Here is a 24,720-nt window from a genome sequence, read left to right on the forward strand (position 1 = left end):
TACCATACATCATTATATGAATAATGTTTGTGAGTGTACACTGCAAAAAATGCTTTTCTTACTTAGGTTTTTTGTCTTGTTTCCAGCCAAAATGTCTAAAAATTCTTAAATCAAGAAAGATTTTCTAGACAAGTAAAAAATATTTTCTTGTTTTCGGAAAAAAAGTCAAAATGAAGTGAGTTTTTGCTTAGAACAAGCAAAATGATCTGCCAATGGGGTAAGCAAAAAAAATCTTATTTCAAACTGAAAACAAGATAATTTTTCTTACCCCACTGGCAGATTATATAGCTTGTTTCAAGCAAAAACGCACTTAATTTTCACTTGTTTTTTTCTGAAAACAAGACAATAGTTTAATTGTCTAGAAAAACCTTCTTGATTTATGAATTTTTAGATATTTTTGCTGGAAACAAGACAAAAGTAAGTAAAAACCTTCTTGATTTATTAATTTTTAGATATTTTTGCTGGAAACAAGACAAAAAATCTAAGTAAGAAAAGCATTTTTTTGCAGTGCACTGAGGTCAGATCAGTCAGGAGTCTCTGTCTGCCATACTATTGTTCACATACTCAGCATTTCATGAGAAGCTTGTTTTCTTTTTGATAAATTGAATTTATTTGCTTAATATAATCTTTTATCTCTTTTCAATCTCAAAGATAAATAAAAAAAGTTACTTGCATTGTATTGCAGAATTATCAGTTATACTATTAATTTACAGTTTTGTTCAAAGGTTTGAGGTTAGTAACACTTTAAATGTTTTTTAAGCACTACACTCTTCTGCTCACCGAAGCTGCATTTATTTGATCAAAAATACAAAAACAGTAAAACTGTGAAATATTATTACAATTTCAAATAGCTGTTTTCTATGTGAATATATTGAAAAAAAAATTTTTTTATTGTGGTTATATAAATTTATATGAATTTTCAGCATCATTACTGCATATTCTGTATGCCAGACTTGATTTTAACTGCTGGCTTTTCAATTCATGACTGTGAATTTGAATTGAAATTTCACACAAGATGCTAGAACTGGAATGACTGAAAGAAGCTTTTCTTGAATTCAAAAAATCACAGTTCAACACAGTCAACAAAGTCAGTTTATAAATATAAATATTTATTTAAAAAATACAGTAAAAATAGTAATATTGTGAAATATTATTACAATTTCAGATAGCTGTTTTCTATGTGAATATATTGTCAAATGTAATTTATTTCAGTGATATAATACTGATTTTTCAGCATCATTACTCCAGTCTTCAGTGTCACATGATCCTTCAGAAATCATTCTAATATTCTGATTTGCAGTGTTGGGGAAAGTTACTTTTAAAAGTAATACGTTACAATATTGAGTTACTCCTTAAAAAAGTAACTAATTACGTTACTTAGTTACTCTTTATGGAAAGTAATGCGTTACATTACTTTTGCGTTACTTTTTAAATCTGGCCAGGGCTTGCTTGTTTGTTTTTAATATAAAAAGTTGTATTTTTGTCAAATGTAAAAGCCTTTTCACACCAAAAGCTCAGGCTTAGAGAAAAGTAAATTGACGTCTGTACAGTAGACCACAGAAGAAAAAATGTCAACTCTTCAGCAATAAAAAAAGAACATAAATGTTAGATTATCTTAAGTCATTTTTGCTTATTCGGCAGGTCGGCAGCAAAGACATCGGTTAATAAATTGGGATTAAATACAAAAAGGATATTTGTATTATTTAACATATTTAATTATTGCAGGTTTTGTCGTTGAATTTGACTGTTTTTATTCATTTTGAGGAATACTGGATCTTTTTTTAGTGAGTGAGATGAATTAATGCATGTTCATATTTTTTCTAGAACTAAAGTAACATCTTACAATGGGGACAGGAGAGCTTTTAATCAATAAATGGGGGAAAAAGTAACCCAGATATTTTCTTGTCAATTAAAAAGTAATGCGTTACTTGGAAAACGTAATATCATTACATGACTTGCATTACTTGTAATGTTGCCCCAACACTGCTGATTTGCTGCACAAGAAACCAAATGTACTCCTGTTAGTTCAGTTGTAGTGTTACACAGACACAGACAGATTCAGCATCCTCTAGGTGGCAGCATCAGCTCAATTATACTTGGAGCTGCATTCATTTCAATCTGGTTAATTCACTAGCATGAAAATAACAACACATTTAAAAGAGTAGCTTCATAGAAAAGAGTTGAAAAATCTACAGGGCGGAAAACAAATATAAACACACCATATATGGAGCTACTATAGCTAGTGAGTGTATGAGAGAGTGTACTGTGGATGGTTCATACTGTACCTCCTGTTGAGCTGCTCCATCTGGTGAGTGGAGCCGGATCTCTGGATGCCGGTGCATTTGGCTGCATGGCTGGGTCTCTGCCACGTGGTGGTGCGATTCACATGGTCCACGTAGAAAACACGGCCGTGACTGTCAATACGGGCTTCCCAGTCTGCGCCAGTTAGAAAGAAATACATGAGCTCATGCATAAGAAACATATAAACACATACAATCAGATCGGAGACAATTCAATGCAATTTAAATCAAATGCTGTGAATATATCATACATCATGTACTGTATAGAACATTCAAAAATTTGAGCGGAATTTGAATTGATGTTAGCAAACAAGATGCAGAACTGGATAGAAATTTTGAAAAGATGTTTAGTTTCTAATAACATTTTTAAACTTTTTTAATATGCATTACCCTAAATATGTTATCATACACAATATATGGGCTATTTGTAGACAAACTATGATAATGTTTGAAATGGCATCATTATTTGTACTCGGTTCATATATTTTTAACACTGGCACTGGTTTCAGCTTTTTATACAGTAATAGTATAGAATTTTATGTAATAATAACTAATAATACATATCATTTTATATACTGTATACTACTAAATAAATCAATTATTTTATTCATCAAACATGTATTAAATTGATCAGAAGGGACATGTATAATGTTACAAAAAATTCAATTTCAAATAAATGCTTTTTTTTTTCCACCAATGAATCCAGAAAAATAAAATGCATGACAGTTTCCAAAAATATTGGGCAGCACAACTGTTTTTAACATTGATGATAATCATAATATCATAATCAGAAATGTTTCTTGATCAGCGAATCAGAATATTAGAATGATTTCTGAAGGATCATGTGACACTGAAGACTGGAGTAATGATGATGAAATTGCAGCTTTGATCACAGAAATAAATTACAGTTTAAAATATACTTACAAAGAAAACAGTTATTTTAAATTGCAATAATATTTCACAATATTACCGTTTTTGCTATATTTTTAAAATAATACAGACTCAATTCTAGCACACTGTGTGAAATTATAATGATACAATTTTTTTTTTCAAATAAATGCTGTTTTTTTGATTTGTTTTTTTATTCATCTGTGAATCCTGAAAAAAATAAAATGTGTCACAGTTTCTAGTACAACTGTTTTTAACATTGCTAATAATCAGAAATGTTTCTTGGCCAGCAAATCAGCATATTAGAATGATTTCTGAAGGATCATGTGACACTGAAGACTGCAGTAATGATGCTGAAAATGCAGCTTTGATCACAGAAATAAATTATATTTTAAAATATATTCACATAGAAAATGGTTATTTTAAATTGTAATAATATTTCACAATATTACAGATTTTACTGTATTTTTGTGATTTTTTTTTGTCTTTTATTCTTTAAGTCATTCCAATTCTAGCACGTTGTATGAAACTGACTTTTCAATTTAAATTCTCAGTCAGGAATTGAAAGCAAGCCAGCTTTTAAAATCAAGTCCAGCATACAGAATATGCATGCAAACACACATGTATGTTAAAGCATCAAGAAGCACAGCTTTAAACACACAACACAAGCTCTTCCTCACACACCTACTCACACACAGTTGGGTGTTGTACAGTCATAAATAAGATATCGTTATACTTCAGGCCCTGGCAAACTACAGCTCTCCGTGAGGAATAGGATTTGATTTATTAGTCTCTGCGGTGCAGCAGCGAGAGCCACGCGTGCCTGTTTCTCTGCCTCTTTCTGAACACAAACAGACGTTTGCCAAACCACATTAATAACTGGACTTGTAAATAGCAGATTTCTAAAGAAATCAATCAACAGATGTCAATCTATATTACAAATCCCTTGTCCATTCATTTATCTTCATTATCCACTGGAGAAACCAGACAGGCTTGCTGAATATTTTAACCATTCAACCAAAATATGCGGCATATTTTAATCCTTTCTAAGAATATATCAGCATTCTTGACATTGCGAGGATCAAGAAAACTCAAAAGCGTAATGTGTTCACAAAATGTGACATTTTGATTGGTAAGTCATTGTAATAATGTATTTATTTTGCAATCGGTGCATTGCAAACCACCCATGTTTGAAAAATGCCCATGCTAAAATTTTATATGTAATTATTTTAAGCATTTATCTTATTAAAAATGATGTCTTAGATTTTCTTCACTTTCAAGCAAGGGTTTGAGAATTACAGGCTTTAAAAGTAACATTCACCGCGTAGATGTACATTAAAATACATTAACTGACTTGCTTTTGAATGATAGATTTATATAAAAACGCAGTATGCATACTCAGCCTCTTTTTGTGGCCTCTATCACTATGGAAACTGTGAAGAAAGCTCTTGAGAGATCAGATCAGACCTTTACTTATCTCTTGAGAGACAAGCTCATTTATGTCAATTGTGCTTCGTGTTCCCTGGAAATCCTTCTTGAGAACAGAGTGCAGATCAGTTTTGACACCAAAAAGCTTGTGTTCTTTCCATTTTTGAAAGCTCTTGCCCTGTTTGTTTGCCTAAACAAGCACACAGGATTGTGTATTAAACACTAAGACATATTCAAGCACACTTTAAAGGAGTTGTTCATTTCCAAAACAAACATTTCCAGATAATCTACACACCTCCTTGTCATCCAAGATGTTCATGTCTTTCGTTCTTCAGTCGTAAAGAAATTGTTTTTTTGAGGAAAATATTTCAGGACTGTTCTCCATATAGTGGACTTCTAATGTGCCGTTTACTTGCAGAATGCAAGCTTCTAGAGGCACATAAGTCTGAAGTAATGAATTTAGGTAAAGGGGTGCAGAGCCAGCGGTGGTTTTGTAGGCAAACATTAATGCCTTGAATTTTATGCGAGCAGTTATTGGTAACCAGTGCAAATTGTTGAAGAAAGGTATGACGTGCGTTGTTTTCGGGCTCATTAAAAATTAATCTTGCAGCCGCATTCTGGATTAATTGTAAAGGTTTGATAGAACTGGCTGGAAGACCTGTCAAAAGGGCATTGCAATAGTCCAGCCTGGACAGAATAAGAGCTCGAACAAAGATTTGTGAGGCATATTCCAAAAAAAAAAAAAAAGGCCTGAACTTCCTGATCCTGAACCGGAATACACAGAGTTCAAGCACAGCTAAACAAAATGAGCATTTAAGGATAAAATTAACCCATCGTTTCGCTAGATAAGCTCCTTCTTTCTCAACTGGGATCATTTAGAGCCCTTTGAGGCTGCATTTAAACTGCATTTTGGAAGTTCAAACTCTGGGCACCATAGAAGTCCACTATATAGAGAGAAATCCTGAAATGTTTTAATCAAAAAAAAAAATATTTTTACGACTGAAGAAAGAAAGACATGAACATCTTGGATGACAAGGAGGTGAGAGTAAATTATTTGTACATTTTTGTTTTGGAAATGAACTTTTAAGACCCAAACTGTAATTTCCGAGTAAATTTCTGTTGAGAGTGTTGTCCAAATACTGTTACAGTCTGACACCCGTTTTCTCTGACTAATGAGCTACAAATGGTGCTTGATTGGGGTTTTGTAATTAGTATCAGATTGGATTTTATTATATATATATCCAACACATACAGTACAAAGGAGAGGGTAATGAATGTCACTGAGATGGACAATGATATGAATGATGAGATGAAAAGTTGGAGTGAGCATTCATAAATGTAATCTGTACATGACCTGAGTGTAGACCCACACACACTTAACACTCAGATACACACACGCACACACACACACACACACACACACACACACACACACACACACACACACACACACACACGCACAAATGAAGGCATGAAGGTTAATGGCATAAGCGAGGGTAAGGTGTGACTCAGGAAAGCTTACTTGGTGGTAATGGTTCATCAACACTTGGGTAATGATGGGGATCAGGCCGCAAAGCAGGAAGCGGAGTGATTGCATGATGACGGCATTGCATATGACTACTGCCTACAAACAAAATCAAATACAGGCCCATGATTTATGACAATCTACATATGCCATAAATCAGTGGTTCTCAACAGGTGAGCTGAGAATTCTCCTGCAAATGTCACACAAAGAATATAATAAAGTCTCCATTATGTTTAAAATCTATAGGTTCTAGAGCAAAACAAGTTGAGAACCACTGCCATGGATACTATATAGGATGAATTCAGGGCCTAAATTTGACAAAAATTGACACAATTGACCTAAATTCACCCTATATACTGTACGTATCATCATTGAGATGTCATGGACCAACCAGGTAGCCTTTCTGGTGACTGTCTATTGAATATAGTCAGTGAAGGTGAAAGACTAATTAGAGTCATTATCAGTTCTCAACAAGTGGAGATGATTTTCAACAGTGTACCTGAGGTTCAACAGTAATTGGCTGCCAAACTCATCACCGGGCTAACTAGTGAGCAGCACTCCAGCAATTATAAGTGGTGTGGATTTCTTTTAATGACGATGTTATTTGGCTGTAACAAATTCTGCCTGTGTTAATGAGGTATAATATGAACCCATTCCAACAAAGTGTTATGAATGTTACAGGAGTGCTTCAATAATTGCTATGTACTGGAACATACTACTGTAGTATGCAGTGTCAGTGTGTATATTGTGTGCAGTATAAAAGCAATATGCACCTAGATGTCCAACTGCACACAGTTACATACAATACAACAGAGCACACTGCACAGAACACTGCATCCCAATGCAATGTTGACGATTGATCTGGAAATAATATTAGAGGCATTTTCAACATCACTTTCCTGGCTCACTAACCCAACTGTCAATTTTAAAACAATATTGGACTAAACATTCAAAATAACAATTTCATTTTTAACTATAATTACACTACAAAAATTATTTAATTAAGCATGCTATGTAATGAGGACAAGTATACTGTTTCACAAAAATAGTAGGCAGCATAGTGTGTATGCTGTGAAGTGTGCAGTATGTCAGCATCCCATTCTAAACACATCTTAAGTACTCATTTAGCTGGATTTTAACATGTCCTAAATCGCACCCTAAACCCTAGTGGTCTTTTCATCCTCGTCTCACATAGTGCACATAGTGGTCACAAAGGGGGGCGCCCATGGGCATCCTTCTGAAAGCTAAAATGACGAATGGGACACCCTACAGTCTTGTGGACTTAAAGGACACGCGCACCCGTGTACATTGTAAGTACGCAAGTGCACATGAAGTAAGTAGGAAAATTTTGGAACACCCCTTAAGTTGGAGTTCTGATTTGAAAACTCAACAAATGCAACAACTTTGACTTCAGAATTCTAAATGGCAGCTCAGTATATTAACATAAGGGAAACAGTTGGATGCATCCATAGCCATAACCAGCTTAAACCAGCTTATAACCAATGGATGCATCCAACTTTGTTTTCCAACTTGTGTAATGGAATGCGGTCAACTCAGGTGTGATGATTTTCCCAGCTCTCCCTGTTGAAAAAAAGCATGGTATGCTTTGAAGCATGGTAGTTGGTTTGAGCTGGTTTAAGATGGACCTTAGTTGGTCGTGATCTGGTTTAAGCTGGTCATGAGCTTGTTATAAACTGGTTATGAGCTGGTCCTGAGCAGGAGCTAGTGGAGAAGGACCAGCATATGACCAGCTTAAACCATCTCATAGCCAGCTTATAACCAGCTCAGGACCAACTACAGACCAGCTCAAACTAGCAGCCATGCTTCAAAACATACCTAACCAGCTGTTTTTTTCGGGCACCCCTGAATTAGTAGGATGCTAACATGAAGTAAAATGAATGAAATACTGATCTTCCCTGACACTGAAATATCAATAATCCCTGTACACATGAGCAACTGCTCCAAGCAACAAGTTTAGCAAGATCTTTTTGCAATGCATAGTTTGGAAAAGGCCTTACCGGATGACCTAAAACTAGGCCCAGGAACTGGTGACATCTCCACCTCCCCTTCTCTCTGTGGGCTTTCTTCTGATGACGACTCCCTCCAGTGAACCGGCCTGTCTCCCGGCTCCCTTATATCTGGACTCTGCATCGAATCCGAGACAGACTCAAAAGCACTGTTCTCCTCTTCCTCTTCATCCTGCGAAGAGAAAACGGTGCTCTCTGACAGACGGGTGCTATCAACTGAAGAGAGGCGTGTATGGCTGCAAAGGTGGTTACGCCCCTCGTAACCTGAGTTGCTGTAACAGGACGTGCTGTAGCAGGACGTGCTGTAGCATGAAGTACTGTAGCAGGAATTGTCACAAAGTTCGCACTCACTCTCTCGAGGTTCCCTTCTGCCTCCACCTCCACCGATCACTTCCAGAGTGGAAGGCGAGGGTCTTTCGCGCTCCAGAAGTTGGTTGAGTTCGGAAAGGCGCTCGATGGAGAGACTACGTGGTAGGGTACGTCTACAACAAGGTCTAGGACACTCGGGCACGATGGATGGAGACTGGGCTTCAGACACCTCGTCTTCTTCTGCCTCTTCCTCTTTGTCCTCCTGGGGTTTGATGGTGACTTCCTCAGAAGATTCCGGGTCAAGTGCCTCGTCTTCATCTTGGCTGTCATGGTGGCACTGAGCCGACGGCAAGCTGTGCAGCAGATGATGAATGCGGATGTAGTGAGAACGTGGTGTCTCTGGTTCCTCACAGGCCGAGGCGATGACTGTCTCCAGCTCAGACACCGGAAGTGAACATGGTCGGCTCTTGCGCTTCAAGGCACTCCGCATTCTTGGCGAACAGGGTTCTTCCTCATTCCCATCTCCTTCCACTCTCATCTCAACCTGCTCTGAGCATATGCCTCCCTCAACCTCTACAGTAGCATGCTCCTCAGTAGGTCCAATTTCAGTTGGTCCACCTATGTCTTCAGTGTCATGATTCTCCAGTACCTCCAAAAGAGTCTCAGCCACCGTTTCCTCCTGCATCTCCTCGGACTCTGTTTTTCCGGGGTCTTGCTCAGCAGTTTCTGCTTGAGTGGGACTGCTCATTAGCGTGTCTCCTCGAGCCGTTACAAGCTCATCGGCTGATCCTTCTGCTTCTGGTTGGGTATCTTTACTGGGCTCATCCAGAGAGGTGAGCAGCACAGCATCCTGGTCCTCTACCTCTGGAGGAATTTCGACAGGTGGCTCCAGCATGTCAGGTCCTAAACTCAATGCATCCTCCACAGGAAGATCAGAAGCTGGTTGTAGGTCTTCGTTGAGCTCCTGCTCTGGCTGCTGGTCAGGTGATGTATCAAAGACTGGCATTGCATTGAGAGACACCTCCTCATCATCTACCAGAGAGAATAAACAAATCTGTCAATATGGTTTAACTTACCATACCTTATCTTTATTACATTAATCTTTAGTTGTTTGATATATAAACAGACATAATAGTAAACATGCTGCAGACCTGGATGAATTGATGAGGTTATCTCAAAACGAAAGTGCAGCTGGCCGCTGACATGATCTGTTGGAAGCCGTCGGCCTAAAGTGTAACTCACCACGCGGTCCCTGTTTACACACAGGAGAGACAAGGATGCTTGACATTTTAAATCCCACAGGCAATTTACCATAATATATATCAAACGGCAAACCAAAAACCTCACTGCAGGAGTCTATCCGTGCATCTTCAGTCTTTTAAATGAATGTGCCTTCTTGTACACATTAAAAATAAACTGATATATTTAGGCCTATGAAAACTAGGAAACCCTAGAAGAAAAAAACAATGCACAAATTGACCAATAATTTGAGAAACAAGTCAAGAATTAGAGTGTAATCATAGCAGCAGGCTCACAGTCAAATGAAATGCGAATGATTAGCATCAGAATTAGCAGAGACCTACCCGATAGCATGTTTCTCCAGCAGCCTCTGAACAGGCACAACCAACTTTCCCAAGAAGCGTTTGATGATGGGTCTGCTCTTGGCAAATTTATCTTTAACCTCAATCTCCAAAACGTCCGTCGGCAGAGACACAAAGTTAAATCGCTGTGAATACAAATAAAGAAAAAAGCGCTCAGTTCTAAATCAACAGATAGGTGTTAGCTGCTGGGTTTAGCTTATTCTCTTTGTTCTGCATGATTTCCATTTCATTAAGTTTGTTACCTCAAGGGAATCTGATGGTTCAGACCACATGGACTGGGAATATTTATAAAAATGATTTATTTGCTGAAATTCATTCACATTTCTTTTGCATTCTTTAATATTGTTTTATTTTTTCAAAACTTGTAAAAAATAAATTCAATTCATGGTAAATATTAATAAAAATATGAATAATAATTAAATTATTTTATTGCTTTTACTTTATTAGTTTACCAGAATATAAGAAATTATGTATTTGATGAAATTCAGTAACATTTTCTTTTTAAACCTTAAATGAAAATCAGTAAATTAAAAAATAAAATAAAATAATAATATATATATTTTTATATATCTATTAGTTTTTAAATAAATTTAAATTTAAATTTTAATTTTAAATAAAATGTATTTTAATTTGCCTATATTATACCCTTTGGCTTATCGGAATTTTGAAAAAATAAAAAGAGATATTTTTTAAATACTGTATATACTAATACTATATATAATAATAAAAAATACAATTAAATTACATTCAGCTATTGTTATTGGCTTTATTGTACCACATGGCGCTTACCAGAATATAAGAAATCATGTATTTGATGAAATTCAGTAACATTTTTTTTAAACCTTAAATAAAAATTAGTAAATTAAATGCATAATTAAAAAAATATATATATATATTTTATATATTTTTTTAAATATGCATTTAATTTTATACATATATATATATATATATATATATATATATACACACACACACACACACACACACACACACACACACACACATATATTAAATATATATATATATATATATATTATTATTATTATTTTTTTTTTTTTTTTAATCAAATGTATTTTACACCCTTGAATGTATTACACCCTTGGCTTATTGGATTTTTAAAAAAATAAAAAGAGATACATTTTTTAAATACTTGTAAAAAAAAATACATTAAATTCATAATAAAAAATGCCATTAAATTAGATTGAGCTATTGTTATTGGCTTTATTGAACCACATGGCTTACCAGAATATAAGAAATTATTTATTTGATAACATTCTTTAACATTTTTTTTTAAAACTTGTAAAAATAAATAAAATTTGTATTTAATAAATTAATAAATAACAGATTCTGCTATTGTTATTGGATTTATTGAATCCCTTGGCTTATCAGTATGTGATACGGAATGTGCTTTGTGCTCAGGGATGCTGCATCCTGGCTGGAGTCCATCAGAAAACTGCAGCGGTGACGGAGACTATGAAAGCACAAGACTGGCTTGTTTTGTTCCCTGTGGCAGTTAAACAAAGTATCACGATTCTTTGTCAAGGAGGCACACAGGACTTTGTAGGACGGCTTTTCAATCAGTGCCACGCAAGCCCAAACTCAGCGGCTTCTCCCATCACAATGACATTAAGCCGAACCCCCTCCCTGCTCCTCCATAACCAAATCCAGTGTGTCCTCAAACGGCTCTGGAAAGACACGGCTCACAAACACATTACGCCACAACTGAGCAGAAGATAACAGACACAAGCAGAGGAGAACTGCTGTTCATATGCATTTTGTTTAGATGTTTAGGGGTTGCATGTTTATATGCCAAACGTTGGTGTAGCAGAAATTAATACTTGTATTCATCAAGGATGCATTAAATCAATCAAAAGTGACAGTAAGGTTCAAATACTTCAAATAACTGCTGTTCTTTTGATCCTGAAAAATAAAATGCATGATGGTTTCCACAAAAATATTGTGCAGCACAACTGTTTTTAACATTGATAATAATGGAAATGTTTGTTGAGCAGCGAATCAGCATATTAGAATAATTTCTGAAAGGATCATGTGACACTTAAGACTGCAGTAATGATGCTGAAAATTCAGCTTTGATCACAGGAATAAAATACATTTGAACATATATTCATATAGAAAACAGCTTTTTTAAATTGTAATAATATTTTACAATTTTGCTATTTGACTCTATTTTTTAAAAGCCTTGTTGTAAAATATAAATAGTAATGTAAACAGGCAAAATTAAAACCTAGTGTGTGATTATTAGTGAACGACACCCACTGTCAATAGCTTTCAAAGTGTTTGTGATTCAGAAAGTCACTTTTAGCTGCTGGGGCCATTAGTGGAGAGGACAGAAAATGGCTTTGGACATAAGAACAAACACCCGGAATATCCACAAAAGCCATTAGATCTGTCCTCCAGCCAGCACAAGGTTTCACATTCACTCTCGTTGGAAAGATTTCTCTATATCAACATCAGGAAAAGATCTGGGTCAGCGCTAGCCAAATAATATGATCTGGGCAAACAGATTCATACTGACATATTTCCACTCATCAAGAGCCAAACGTCTGCCAAGAGCTGCAGTTATTAATCACATCTGGATGAGGTGATGTTTGCAATGATTTTATTGGCAGTAAGAAATTAAGCAAGACCATCAATACAGTTGAGGTCAAAAGTTCACATCCCCCTTTCAGAATCTGCAGAATGTTAATTATTTTTCCAGAATAAGAGGGATCATATAAAATGCATTGCATGTTATTGTTTATTTAGTACAACTATTTAGTTGTGTTTTTTAGTTTAGTGAGTTGTTCATGAGTCCCTTGTTTGTCCCGAACAGTTAAACTGCCTGCTGTTCTTCAGAAAAATCCTTTAGGTTCTTTGATTTTCCAGCATTTTTGTGTATTTGAACCCTTTCCAACAATGACTGTATGATTTTGAGATCCATCTTTTCACATTGAGGGCAACTGAGGGACTCATATGCAACTATTACAGAAGGTTCAAACACTCACTGATGCTCCAGAAGACAAAATAAGTAAAAATTTACCCTAATCTTTGAATTCCAAAAGTTTTCACCCCCCGGCTCTTAATGCATGATTTTTCCTTCTGGAGCATCAGTGAGTGTTTGAACCTTCTGTAATAGTTGCATATGAGTCCCTCAGTTGTCCTCAGTCTGAAAAGATGGATCTCAAAATCATTCAGTCATTGCTGGAAAGGGTTCAAATATACAAAAATGCTGGAAAACCAAAGAATTTGTGGGACCTAAAGGATTTTTCTGAAGAACAGCAAGCAGTTTAACTGTTCCGGACAAACAAGGAACTCATGAAAAAGAAACACAGCTGTGGATCATTCAGGTAACAACACAGTATTAAGAATCAAGGGGATGTAAACTTTTGAATGGGGTCATTTTTAAAAATTCAACTATTATTTTCTCTTGTGGACTATATGTAAACATCTTTTATGTGGAATATCTTATTCAGGTCAGTAATAAATAAAAAATAACATGCATTTTGTATGATCCCTCTTATTTTGCAGATTCTGAAAGGGGGGTGTATATTTTGACCTCAACTGTATGTTCAATTGGTCCAGTGTTTCTTTGCCTGTTTTTATCTTGGTTATTTTGGTTAACAACAAAAAAGCTGCCATTAGATCCAGATCTTATCTCTGATCTGCCGTGACATTTTATTGCTCAGCTTTACCTGCTTTATCACACAGTTAAGGAAAAATCACACAGATGATCTGTGATTTATACGAGTGCTTATTTCTTAGATCTTGACATCAGATGTTAACAGGCATGAGTTTAGATGCATTAAAGACACAGATTGTGCTTGTTAAAAATGACTTAATGTAAAATGTTCACCTGAGAGCGAAGGAGACCTGACTGTGCTGAATGCAGAGAATGAGATGTGATGAAACATAAGGCAACAGTGTAAAATGGAGCAATGCCCTTCAGTCGTGTCACAGCAAGCCTGGTTTCTACTGCTGAACGCAGGGACAGACAAACTGTAACGTGTGGTTTGGGTTTTGATTTGGGGTTTTGTTCATGTTTTCATGTCTTTTATTATGTATTTGATTCATGCTGTTAGTGTCTTGCCTCCCTTTCCCTCATGTATTCCTGCTATTGGTTGTTGTATGTGTCATACTTTCATTGGTTTATGTCTTGCCATGTGGTTCTCTGTTCTGTTTGTTCATTGGTTGCTATAGTCTTGTTCCTTGTTTTCATTGGTTGGTTTGTGTCATGTGACCTGCTTTGTTTGGTATAAGTAGCCCTCATGTTTCCATTGTTCCTCATTGTGCATTGAAGTTATTATCTGCTGTTGGTGAGTTTCTGTTTAAGCCTAGCCTGTTTCAAGTCTATTTCAAGTCTGCATCAAGTCAAGCCTAGCCTGCTTCAAGTCTAGCCTAGCCTGTTTCAAGTCAAGCCGAGCCTGTTTCAAGTCTGCTTTAAGTCAAGCCTAGCCTGTTTCAAGTCTAGCCGAGCCTGTTTCAAGTCTGCTTTAAGTCAAGCCTAGCCTGTTTCAATTCAAGCCAAGCCTGTTTCAAGTCTAGCCTAGTCTGTTTCAAGTCTACTTTAAGTCAAGCCTAGCCTGTTTCAATTCAAGCCAAGCCTGCTTCAAGTCTAGCCTAGCCTGTTTCAAGTCTGCTTTAAGTCAAGCTTAGCCTGTTTCAAGTCAAGCCGAGCCTGTTTCAAGTTTGCTTTAAGTCAAGCCTAGCCTGTTTCAAGTCTAGCCTAGTCTGTTTCAAGTCTAGCCTAGTCTGTTTCAAGTCTGCTTTAAGTCAAGCCTAGCCTGTTTCAAGTCAAGCCTAGCCTGTTTCAAGTCTAGCCTAGTCTGTTTCAAGTCTGCTTTAAGTCAAGCCTAGCCTGTTTCAAGTCAAGCCTAGCCTGTTTCAAGTCTAGCCTAGTCTGTTTCAAGTCTGCTTTAAGTCAAGCCTAGCCTGTTTCAAGTCAAGCCTAGCCTGTTTCAAGTCTAGCCTAGCCTGTTTCAAGTCAAGCCTAGCCTGTTTCAAGTCAAGCCTAGCCTGTTTCAAGTCTAGCCTAGTCTGTTTCAAGTCTGCTTCAAGTCAAGCCAAGCCTGTTTCAAGTCAAGCCAAGCCTGTTTCAAGTCAAGCCAAGCCTGTTTCAAGTCAAGCCAAGCCTGTTTCAAGTCAAGCCAAGCCTGTTTCAAGTCAAGCCAAGCCTGTTTCAAGTCTGCTTCAAGTCAAGCCAAGCCTGCTTCAAGTCTAGCCTAGTCTGTTTCAAGTCTGCTTCAAGTCTAGCCTAGCCTGCTTCAAGTCTGCTTCAAGTCTAGCCTAGCCTGCTTCAAGTCTAGCCTAGCCTGCTTCAAGTCTAGCCTAGCCTGCTTCAAGTCTAGCCTAGCCTGCTTCAAGTCTAGCCTAGCCTGCTTCAAGTCAAGCCAAGCCTGCTTCAAGTCAAGCCAAGCCTGCTTCAGGTCAAGCCAAGCCTGCTTCAGGTCAAGCCAAGCCTGCTTCAAGTCAAGCCAAGCCTGCTTCAAGTCTAGCCTAGCCTGCTTCAAGTCTAGCCTAGCCTGCTTCAAGTCTAGCCTAGCCTGCTTCAAGTCTAGCCTAGCCTGCTTCAAGTCAAGCCAAGCCTGCTTCAAGTCAAGCCAAGCCTGCTTCAAGTCAAGCCAAGCCTGCTTCAAGTCAAGCCAAGCCTGCTTCAAGTCAAGCCAAGCCTGCTTCAAGTCAAGCCAAGCCTGCTTCAAGTCAAGCCTAGCCTGTTTCCAGTCTGCTTCAAGTCAAGCCTAGCCTGCTTCCAGTCTGCTTCAAGTCAAGCCAAGTCTAGCCTAGCCTGCTTCCAGTCTGCTTCAAGTCAAGCCAAGTCTAGCCTAGCCTGCTTCAAGTCAAGCCTAGTCAGTTTCAAGTCTATTTCAAGTCTGCTTCAAGTCTAGCCTAGCCTGTTTCAAGTCTGCTTTAAGTCAAGCCTAGCCTGTTTCAAGTCAAGCCGAGCCTGTTTCAAGTCTGCTTTAAGTCAAGCCTAGCCTGTTTCAAGTCTAGCCGAGCCTGTTTCAAGTCTGCTTTAAGTCAAGCCTAGCCTGTTTCAATTCAAGCCAAGCCTGTTTCAAGTCTAGCCTAGTCTGTTTCAAGTCTACTTTAAGTCAAGCCTAGCCTGTTTCAATTCAAGCCAAGCCTGCTTCAAGTCTAGCCTAGCCTGTTTCAAGTCTGCTTTAAGTCAAGCTTAGCCTGTTTCAAGTCAAGCCGAGCCTGTTTCAAGTTTGCTTTAAGTCAAGCCTAGTCTGTTTCAAGTCTAGCCTAGTCTGTTTCAAGTCTATCCTAGTCTGTTTCAAGTCTGCTTTAAGTCAAGCCTAGCCTGTTTCAAGTCAAGCCTAGCCTGTTTCAAGTCTAGCCTAGTCTGTTTCAAGTCAAGCCTAGCCTGTTTCAAGTCTAGCCTAGCCTGTTTCAAGTCTAGCCTAGTCTGTTTCAAGTCTGCTTCAAGTCAAGCCAAGCCTGTTTCAAGTCAAGCCAAGCCTGTTTCAAGTCAAGCCAAGCCTGCTTCAAGTCTAGCCTAGTCTGTTTCAAGTCTGCTTCAAGTCTAGCCTAGCCTGCTTCAAGTCTAGCCTAGCCTGCTTCAAGTCTAGCCTAGCCTGCTTCAAGTCTAGCCTAGCCTGCTTCAAGTCTAGCCTAGCCTGCTTCAAGTCTAGCCTAGCCTGCTTCAAGTCTAGCCTAGCCTGCTTCAAGTCTGCTTCAATTCAAGCCAAGCCTGCTTCAAGTCTAGCCTAGCCTGCTTCAAGTCTGCTTCAAGTCTAGCCTAGCCTGCTTCAAGTCTAGCCTAGCCTGCTTCAAGTCAAGCCAAGCCCAAGCCTGCTTCAAGTCAAGCCAAGCCTGCTTCAAGTCAAGCCAAGCCTGCTTCAAGTCAAGCCAAGCCTGCTTCAAGTCAAGCCAAGCCTGCTTCAAGTCAAGCCAAGCCTGCTTCAAGTCAAGCCAAGCCTGCTTCAAGTCAAGCCAAGCCTGCTTCAAGTCAAGCCAAGCCTGCTTCAAGTCAAGCCAAGCCTGCTTCAAGTCAAGCCAAGCCTGCTTCAAGTCAAGCCAAGCCTGCTTCCAGTCTGCTTCAAGTCAAGCCAAGTCTAGCCTAGCCTGCTTCAAGTCAAGCCAAGTCTAGCCAAGCCTGCTTCAAGTCAAGCCAAGCCTGCTTCAAGTCAAGCCAAGCCTGCTTCAAGTCAAGCCAAGCCTGCTTCAAGTCAAGCCAAGCCTGCTTCAAGTCAAGCCAAGCCTGCTTCCAGTCTGCTTCAAGTCAAGCCAAGTCTAGCCTAGCCTGCTTCAAGTCAAGCCAAGTCTAGCCAAGCCTGCTTCAAGTCAAGCCAAGCCTGCTTCAAGTCTAGCCTAGCCTGCTTCCAGTCTGCTTCAAGTCAAGCCAAGTCTAGCCTAGCCTGCTTCAAGTCAAGCCAAGCCTGCTTCAAGTCAAGCCAAGCCTGCTTCCAGTCTGCTTCAAGTCAAGCCAAGTCTAGCCTAGCCTGCTTCAAGTCAAGCCAAGTCTAGCCAAGCCTGCTTCAAGTCAAGCCAAGCCTGCTTCAAGTCTAGCCTAGCCTGCTTCCAGTCTGCTTCAAGTCAAGCCAAGTCTAGCCAAGCCTGCTTCAAGTCAAGCCAAGCCTGCTTCAAGTCAAGCCAAGCCTGCTTCCAGTCTGCTTCAAGTCAAGCCAAGTCTAGCCTAGCCTGCTTCAAGTCAAGCCAAGTCTAGCCAAGCCTGCTTCAAGTCAAGCCAAGCCTGCTTCAAGTCAAGCCAAGCCTGCTTCAAGTCAAGCCAAGCCTGCTTCAAGTCTAGCCTAGCCTGCTTCAAGTCTAGCCTAGCCTGCTTCAAGTCAAGCCAAGCCTGCTTCCAGTCTGCTTCAAGTCAAGCCAAGTCTAGCCTAGCCTGCTTCAAGTCAAGCCAAGCCTGCTTCAAGTCAAGCCAAGCCTGCTTCAAGTCAAGCCAAGCCTGCTTCAAGTCTAGCCTAGCCTGCTTCAAGTCTAGCCTAGCCTGCTTCAAGTCAAGCCAAGCCTGCTTCCAGTCTGCTTCAAGTCAAGCCAAGTCTAGCCTAGCCTGCTTCAAGTCAAGCCAAGCCTGCTTCAAGTCAAGCCAAGCCTGCTTCAAGTCTAGCCTAGCCTGCTTCAAGTCTAGCCTAGCCTGTTTCCAGTCTGCTTCAAGTCAACACAAACAGTGTAAGGCTAGGCCATTTCTCAGATTTTATTGATTAATTCAAATGTACTGTCTTGCCACATGTTTTTTAACAGATGTTATTTTTAGCCATATCACTAAAAGATTTACAAATTCCTTGAAAGGAAGTGGAAATACAATTTATGGCTTTTCCATTAGCTGCTGCATCACGTGTTTATGCTCATGCCACGTTTATTTGCATTCTGCATTATATTCAGTGTGGTCATTCACAGCCTGTTTTCCAAGGAAATGAAGAAACAAAATGAATAAAACATACACTCACTGAGATTAAAACATCAATACCTAGTTTAAAAAACAAACAACTACATTCAATGGACGAATCAATGAAATATTCTATGTACATTCTGAGACTCGTGCAGTAAACAGGCAGCAAGGCACTGTGGGAAATTCAGCAGGTCACGTTTCATCTCGCAGACATTAAATGGTGCCATTAACCCCCAAAGGGCTGCTGGTGAAAACCTTCTGTGGCTCATGTTTGCTCTCTACTGGATTCCAGCCAGTTCAGCCATGCGTGTGAAGAGAAATGAACCCATATTTCACCTGCTGACTTACTGCCGACTGCGGCAAGTATTTCTACCGCGCTACAGACTGAGAGACCGGCTATCAGAAACCAACGGCAGTAGATAAGAAACCCAATACAACTGAAATCAGGTGTAGTTAACTCTAAGAATATGTTCACAATGTAATATTTGCACACAGCATAGTACTGCTTCCCTTACCAAAAAGAAGTATATTTCAGGTTTATTCTATTAAGTATACTTAGGTAAAGGTCAAGTATATTTTTAAGTATACTTTTGTAGTAAGTATACAAATATCAGTGTACTAGTAGTATACTATTAAGTGTACTATTTTCCTTGGGATTAAATTGGCCTGCTTGAGTATATAAAAGTATACTTTAAGTATAACCGCAGTAAACTTTGAGTACATAACTAGTTTACATCTATTTTGTCAGTTAATACTGCAATTATACTAAAAGTTTACTAATTAAATACTTTTTATGCATTTTTAGTGCACTTTGAAGTATAGTCTCAGTAAACTACTAGTTTAGTAGTTTTATACTTCAAGTAAACTTGTAAGTGAACTTTACATCATAAGTATACTACATTGTCCCTATTTAGGTATTAATTTGTATATATTTTGTTTTATGAATATCTGAACATACAAAACATCAAAAGAAAGAATGGTATCTGCTTGTAAACAAAAACATTTTATTCTAATAGTACACTTGAATACACTTCTTTTTCATAAGGGTTACTATGATCACTGGACAGGTAATGATTTAACAAAAAGTTTTCACATCTATCTATTCTGTCTAAGGTTTCATTATTCATTTGGCAGTTCATTTTTAGGCTGCATATTACTGAGTATTCCTAATTAAAGCTAAAGAGAGATGAGTAGCTGTTGAGAGTCTCTGAGGGAGGTGAAGCTGACAGGCTTGTGTTCAGGTTTATTAGGACAGCCGCGGTCAAAAGTGAATGAGCTGCAGTGAAGACGCTCAGGAGACTGAGCCGTACGGATTAACAGCCTGTCACAGCACGTGTGTGTGTGTGTGTGTGTGTGTGTGTGTGTGTGTGTGTGTGCACGCTGAAGCCATATGTAAGACACCGAAGACACTGCAAGAACAGATCCAATTGTTTTTAGTGGTTTTCTCAACGGGAGAGCGAAGGCTTTCATCACAGCTTCAGTCTGTTAAAGGGACAGTTCACTCAAAAATAAAAAATCTGTCGTTTACACGCCCTCATGTTGTTTCAAACCTGTATGAGTTCATTTCTTTAAAAAATGTTTTGAACAGAATGAAGATGTGTAAATTTTTCTTATTTATTTTGTCTAAATATGATTTTTTATATAATATTATAAGATTATATTTAGATAATCATTACTGCTCTTCAGAAGCTACAGAAGCTACTTGCATGTTTCCCAGAAGACAAAATAAGTCAAATTTACTCTGATTTTCAAATTCCAAAAGTTTTCACCCCCAGCTGTTAAATCATGTTTTTTTCCTTCTGGAGCATCAGTGAGTGTTTGAACCTTCTGTAATATTTGCATTTGAGACCCTCAGTTGTCCTCAGTGTGAAAAGATGGATCTCAAAATCATACAGTCATTGGTGTAAACTTTTGAACAGGGTCATTTTTATAAATTCAGGTCAGTACTAAATAAAAAATAACATGCATTTGCACTCTTATTTTGATAAAATAATTAACATTTTGCAGATTCTGCAAGGTGTATATAAACTTTTGACCTCAACTGTATTTCCTCCCCCCCTACTCTGGAGTCAATGACAACCATCAACTCTTTGGTAACCAACATTCCTCAGAATATCATTTGATTATGGTTATATCTTTAGTTATAATGGTTACAATTCGCTTGTCTGAGTGCCGTGATTGGATTCTTTAAAACTCTTCCAAAAAACATTTCCATGAATCTTGTAAGTAGAGGAGTGCGAGGCACAAACTAACGCGGGGTTAGTTGTAACACACATGGTTTAAATATTTCCACACATGCTAGCATAACCAAATTTATGGCATTTACTAGTTGACATGGCAACACTATACAAAGAAAAAAAGTGCGCCAAAATTCAAAAGTCTTTTGAAGATATCACTGAATATTTATTTTACCATAGTAAAAGTTTTTTCTGGCTGAAGTAAACTTTTCATCTCAGTTTTTAGTATTCATTTAAAACAAGACAAATCTGCAATTATTGTAATCTCCAATCTGTTATTTATCAGTTTAGATAGTTTATTAACGCTTTGCAAACCAGCAGAAGACACTAACCTGTTTTAAATCCCAGTCGTGCAGATGGTTAAAGTTGTAACACTGTGTTACAATGTGTCCCACTGTTATTAAACTATGCTACTCTATGACATTAGCAATGTAATTTATGCCATTTACTTTTATGGATTTTAATGAGAAACCACAAGAAACAGGCAAATAAAGACTGACAGTCAATGTTTATTGTTCAGAAATGATTATTTCAAGAAATGTAAAGCATTGTGGCTGGTTTATGTGTGTGGTGTTCTATGAGAGCTGTGTATGGAGGCAGTGGAGTGTTTTTCTGAATGTCTAAATGTGTTTCCTCTATTTGCACACATTGTTTTGAACTATAGGCTACTGTACAGCTGTGTGTTGCGATCAGAGCCGTCCCAAGCTTGGTTGCGATAAGTTCATTGTCAAACTCCAAAATTCAATTATTTTTAATTCTTAAAAAAAACCATTATTTTATTTGAAAAATAATAGATTTTATTTTATTGACAAAATATTACAGTTTGTCGTATATTTTTTTAATTCGACCAGATAACATTTGAAGCTGTCATATGGTAATGTTACAATGTGCCCCTCAGATGTTACAATGTATCCACCTATGGGGCATACTGTAACATTTCACTTCCTTTCTTTTAAGGTAAATAACGAAAAAAAGTATACACTGTAATTATGAAACAAAGTGACATATTTGTGCTAGACAAGTGTGAAATTAATGTGGATAAAAATTATACTTTAAACTCCACGTGGATTTAAACGAACTGAGAAATTCAAAAAGTGTTAGGTTGTGCTCCCCTATTCATCATAATATCAAATATTAAAAGCTTCACTGCATTGGTTGTAGAGGTGATGCCAGCTCAGTTTGTGCAGTTATGTTTCTCCCAAATGTGTTGTAGACAGAAGCCAGGTATCAAGATTTCAAGTCATAAAGTTATCAGAGAGCTTCATTTCCATATGCTTTTGTTTTCAGAGCTGCTGGCAGAAGCAGCATTAGCGAGTCAAAGCTCTGGCACCTGAGGGAATCTGCTTTCATGTTCCTCTCAAAGCTGCATTTGAGCACAATCAAACACAGACTCGCCAGAAAGAAAGACGTGAATGTCACAATGACAGCTCTAGAGAGTCCAGACTCAAACGCAAAGGTGATTTTTTTAATGTCAGAATGGCTTTAAATGATCCGTCTTGTCAAACATGAATGATAGAGATCGAGGAGAAGCTCACCTCTCTCTTCCAGACGGGGTTGACCGTGTTGCAGATGATTCCTGAGCGTTTCTCCTGACCGTGATGAGGCAGCGCAGGGAAGATGCTGTGCTTTCCAGGCTGGATGGCGATTTTCAGATACGGGTCGGGATTGAAGAACATTCCCTTCTTTAGACCCACTGCCTGAATGTCTGAAATACAGCAGAGCAAAGGAAGAGTTTATGGTGAAACAACAATAGACTTCTTAACATACAAATATACAGTGAGGTCAATAAGTATTTGATCACCCTGTGATTTTGCAAGTTTTCTTACTTAGAAATCATGGAGGGGTCTACAATTTTCAGCATAGGTGCATTTCCACTGTGAGAGACAGAATCTAAAACTAAAAACCCGGAAATCACATTGTATGATTTTTTTAACAATTTATTTGTGAATTACTGTGTCAAATAAGTATTTGATCACTTGCTTATCAGCCAGATTTCTGACCCTCAAAGACCTGTTATTTTTCTTTTAAATAGTCCAGCTACACTCCAGCATTAGTAGCACCTGTTTGAGGTCGTTAGCTGTCATAAAGACACCTGTGCACCCCACAATCAGCCAAAGTTTAAGGAGCAACATGTGCAAAACCAAAGAGCTGTCAAAAGACACAAGAGACAAAATTGTAGACCTTCACAAAGCTGGAAAGGGCTACGGGGCAATTGCCAAGTAGCTTGGTGAAAAAAGAACAACTGTTGGAGCAATTGTCAGAAAATGGAAGAGGCTAATGATAACTGTCAATGTCCCTCGGACTGGGGCCCCTCGGAAGATCTCTCCTCGTGGGGTATCAATGATGCTAAGAATGGTGAAGAATCATCCCAGAACTACACAGGAGGAGCTGGTCAATGCTGTGAAGAGAGCTGGGACCATCGTTTCCAAGGCTACTATCAGTAATACACTAAGACGTCACGGTTTAAAATCTTGCATCGCACGGAAGGTTCCCCTGCTTAAGTCAGCCCATGTCCAGGCCCGTCTGAAGTTTGCCAGGAACCATCTGGATGATCCAGAGGAGTCATGGGAGAAAGTCCTGTGGTCAGATGAGACCAAAATAGAACTTTTTGGTCTTAACTCCATTCGCCGTGTTTGGAGGAAGAAGAATGATGAGTATCATCCCAATAATACCATACCTACAGTGAAGCATGGGGCTGGAAGCATCGTGCTCTGGGGGTGTTTTTCTGCACAGGGGACAGGACGTCTGCACTGTATTAAGGAGAGGATGAACGGGGCCATGTATTGTGACATATTGGGCAAAAACCTCCTTCCCTCAGTCAGAGCATTAAAGATGGGTCGTGGCTGGGTCTTCCAACATGACAATGACCCAAAGCACACAGCCAGGAAAACCAAGGAGTGGCTCCGTAAGAAGCACATCAAGGTTCTGGAGTGTCCTAGCCAGTCTCCAGACCTAAATCCAATAGAAAATCTTTGGAGGGAACTGAAACTCTGTGTTGCTCAGCGACAGCCCCGAAACCTGACAGATCTAGAGAAGATCTGTATGGAGGAGTGGGCCAAAATCCCTCCTGCAGTGTGTGCAAACCTGCTGAAGAACTACAGGAACCGTTTGACCTCTGGAATTGTTAACAAAGGCTTCTGTACCAAATATTACATTTTTTTGACTCAAGTGATCAAATACTTATTTGCCACAGTAATTCACAAATAAATTGTAAAAAAATCATACAATGTGATTTCCGGATTTTTATTTTTAGATTCTGTCCCTCACAGTGGAAATGCACCTTTGCTGAAAATTGTAGACCCCTCCATGATTTCTAAGTAAGAGAACTTGCAAAATCACAGGGTGATCAAATACTTATTGACCTCACTGTATCATATCTAATTATTATTGATAATAATGTTTAATGATTTAATAATTAAATGTAATAATCATTTACAGTTTATGGTGAAACAATAACACACATGCACACATTATGTAATATATAACATAATAAATGTAATTTACAATTTTAAATATTTATGTTAAGTTTAATAATATTAATAAAATTATAATATTATTTAATTATATTTATATTTAAAATAATTTGTGTGTGTGTATATATATATTTTTTTAATTTGTGTGTGTGTGTGTGTGTGTGCGCGCGCACACGTGAATTAATTATATAAAATTAATTAAATTAATATAGTCTGATTATTTGTAGCTATATTAATGTAGTTGTTACTACAGATTTTTTAAAATATTTTTTTCTGTATAATTCTGTATTATTTTGTATTATTACAGAATATTTATATACATATAAATAAATAATAATTTGTGTATGCATATGTATGTATATATTTAATTTAATAATATTATTTATTTAAAGTTTATTAATTATGAATTAAATTTGTATAATAATTTAATAATTGAATTTAATAATCATTTAAAGTTATGGTGAAACAATAACAACACACACATAATATGTAATATTATGTAATATATAACACAATAAATTTATAAGTACATATGTTATGTTTAATAATATATATATATATATATATATATATATATATATATAT

At 37.7% G+C, this 24,720-nt stretch overlaps 1 protein-coding gene across 1 annotated transcript in view; it reads right to left on the reverse strand.

Annotated features, from left to right (window-relative positions):
• The window catches only part of hecw1a (HECT, C2 and WW domain containing E3 ubiquitin protein ligase 1a), a 78,709-nt gene that overhangs the window by 21,724 nt on the left and 32,265 nt on the right, over nucleotides 1–24,720 (reverse strand). Inside the window, exons 7-12 of the mRNA XM_073830533.1 lie at nucleotides 22,198–22,367; nucleotides 10,061–10,203; nucleotides 9,629–9,729; nucleotides 8,160–9,509; nucleotides 6,139–6,240; nucleotides 2,286–2,436 (exon numbers count right to left, since the gene is read on the reverse strand). Of these exons, the coding sequence (XP_073686634.1) occupies nucleotides 2,286–2,436; nucleotides 6,139–6,240; nucleotides 8,160–9,509; nucleotides 9,629–9,729; nucleotides 10,061–10,203; nucleotides 22,198–22,367 (2,017 nt within the window). The remainder of the gene's footprint in view (nucleotides 1–2,285; nucleotides 2,437–6,138; nucleotides 6,241–8,159; nucleotides 9,510–9,628; nucleotides 9,730–10,060; nucleotides 10,204–22,197; nucleotides 22,368–24,720) is intronic.

Source organism: Garra rufa, chromosome 24 (assembly GCF_049309525.1).
Source record: "Garra rufa chromosome 24, GarRuf1.0, whole genome shotgun sequence".
Classification (NCBI taxonomy): Eukaryota; Metazoa; Chordata; class Actinopteri; order Cypriniformes; family Cyprinidae; genus Garra; species Garra rufa.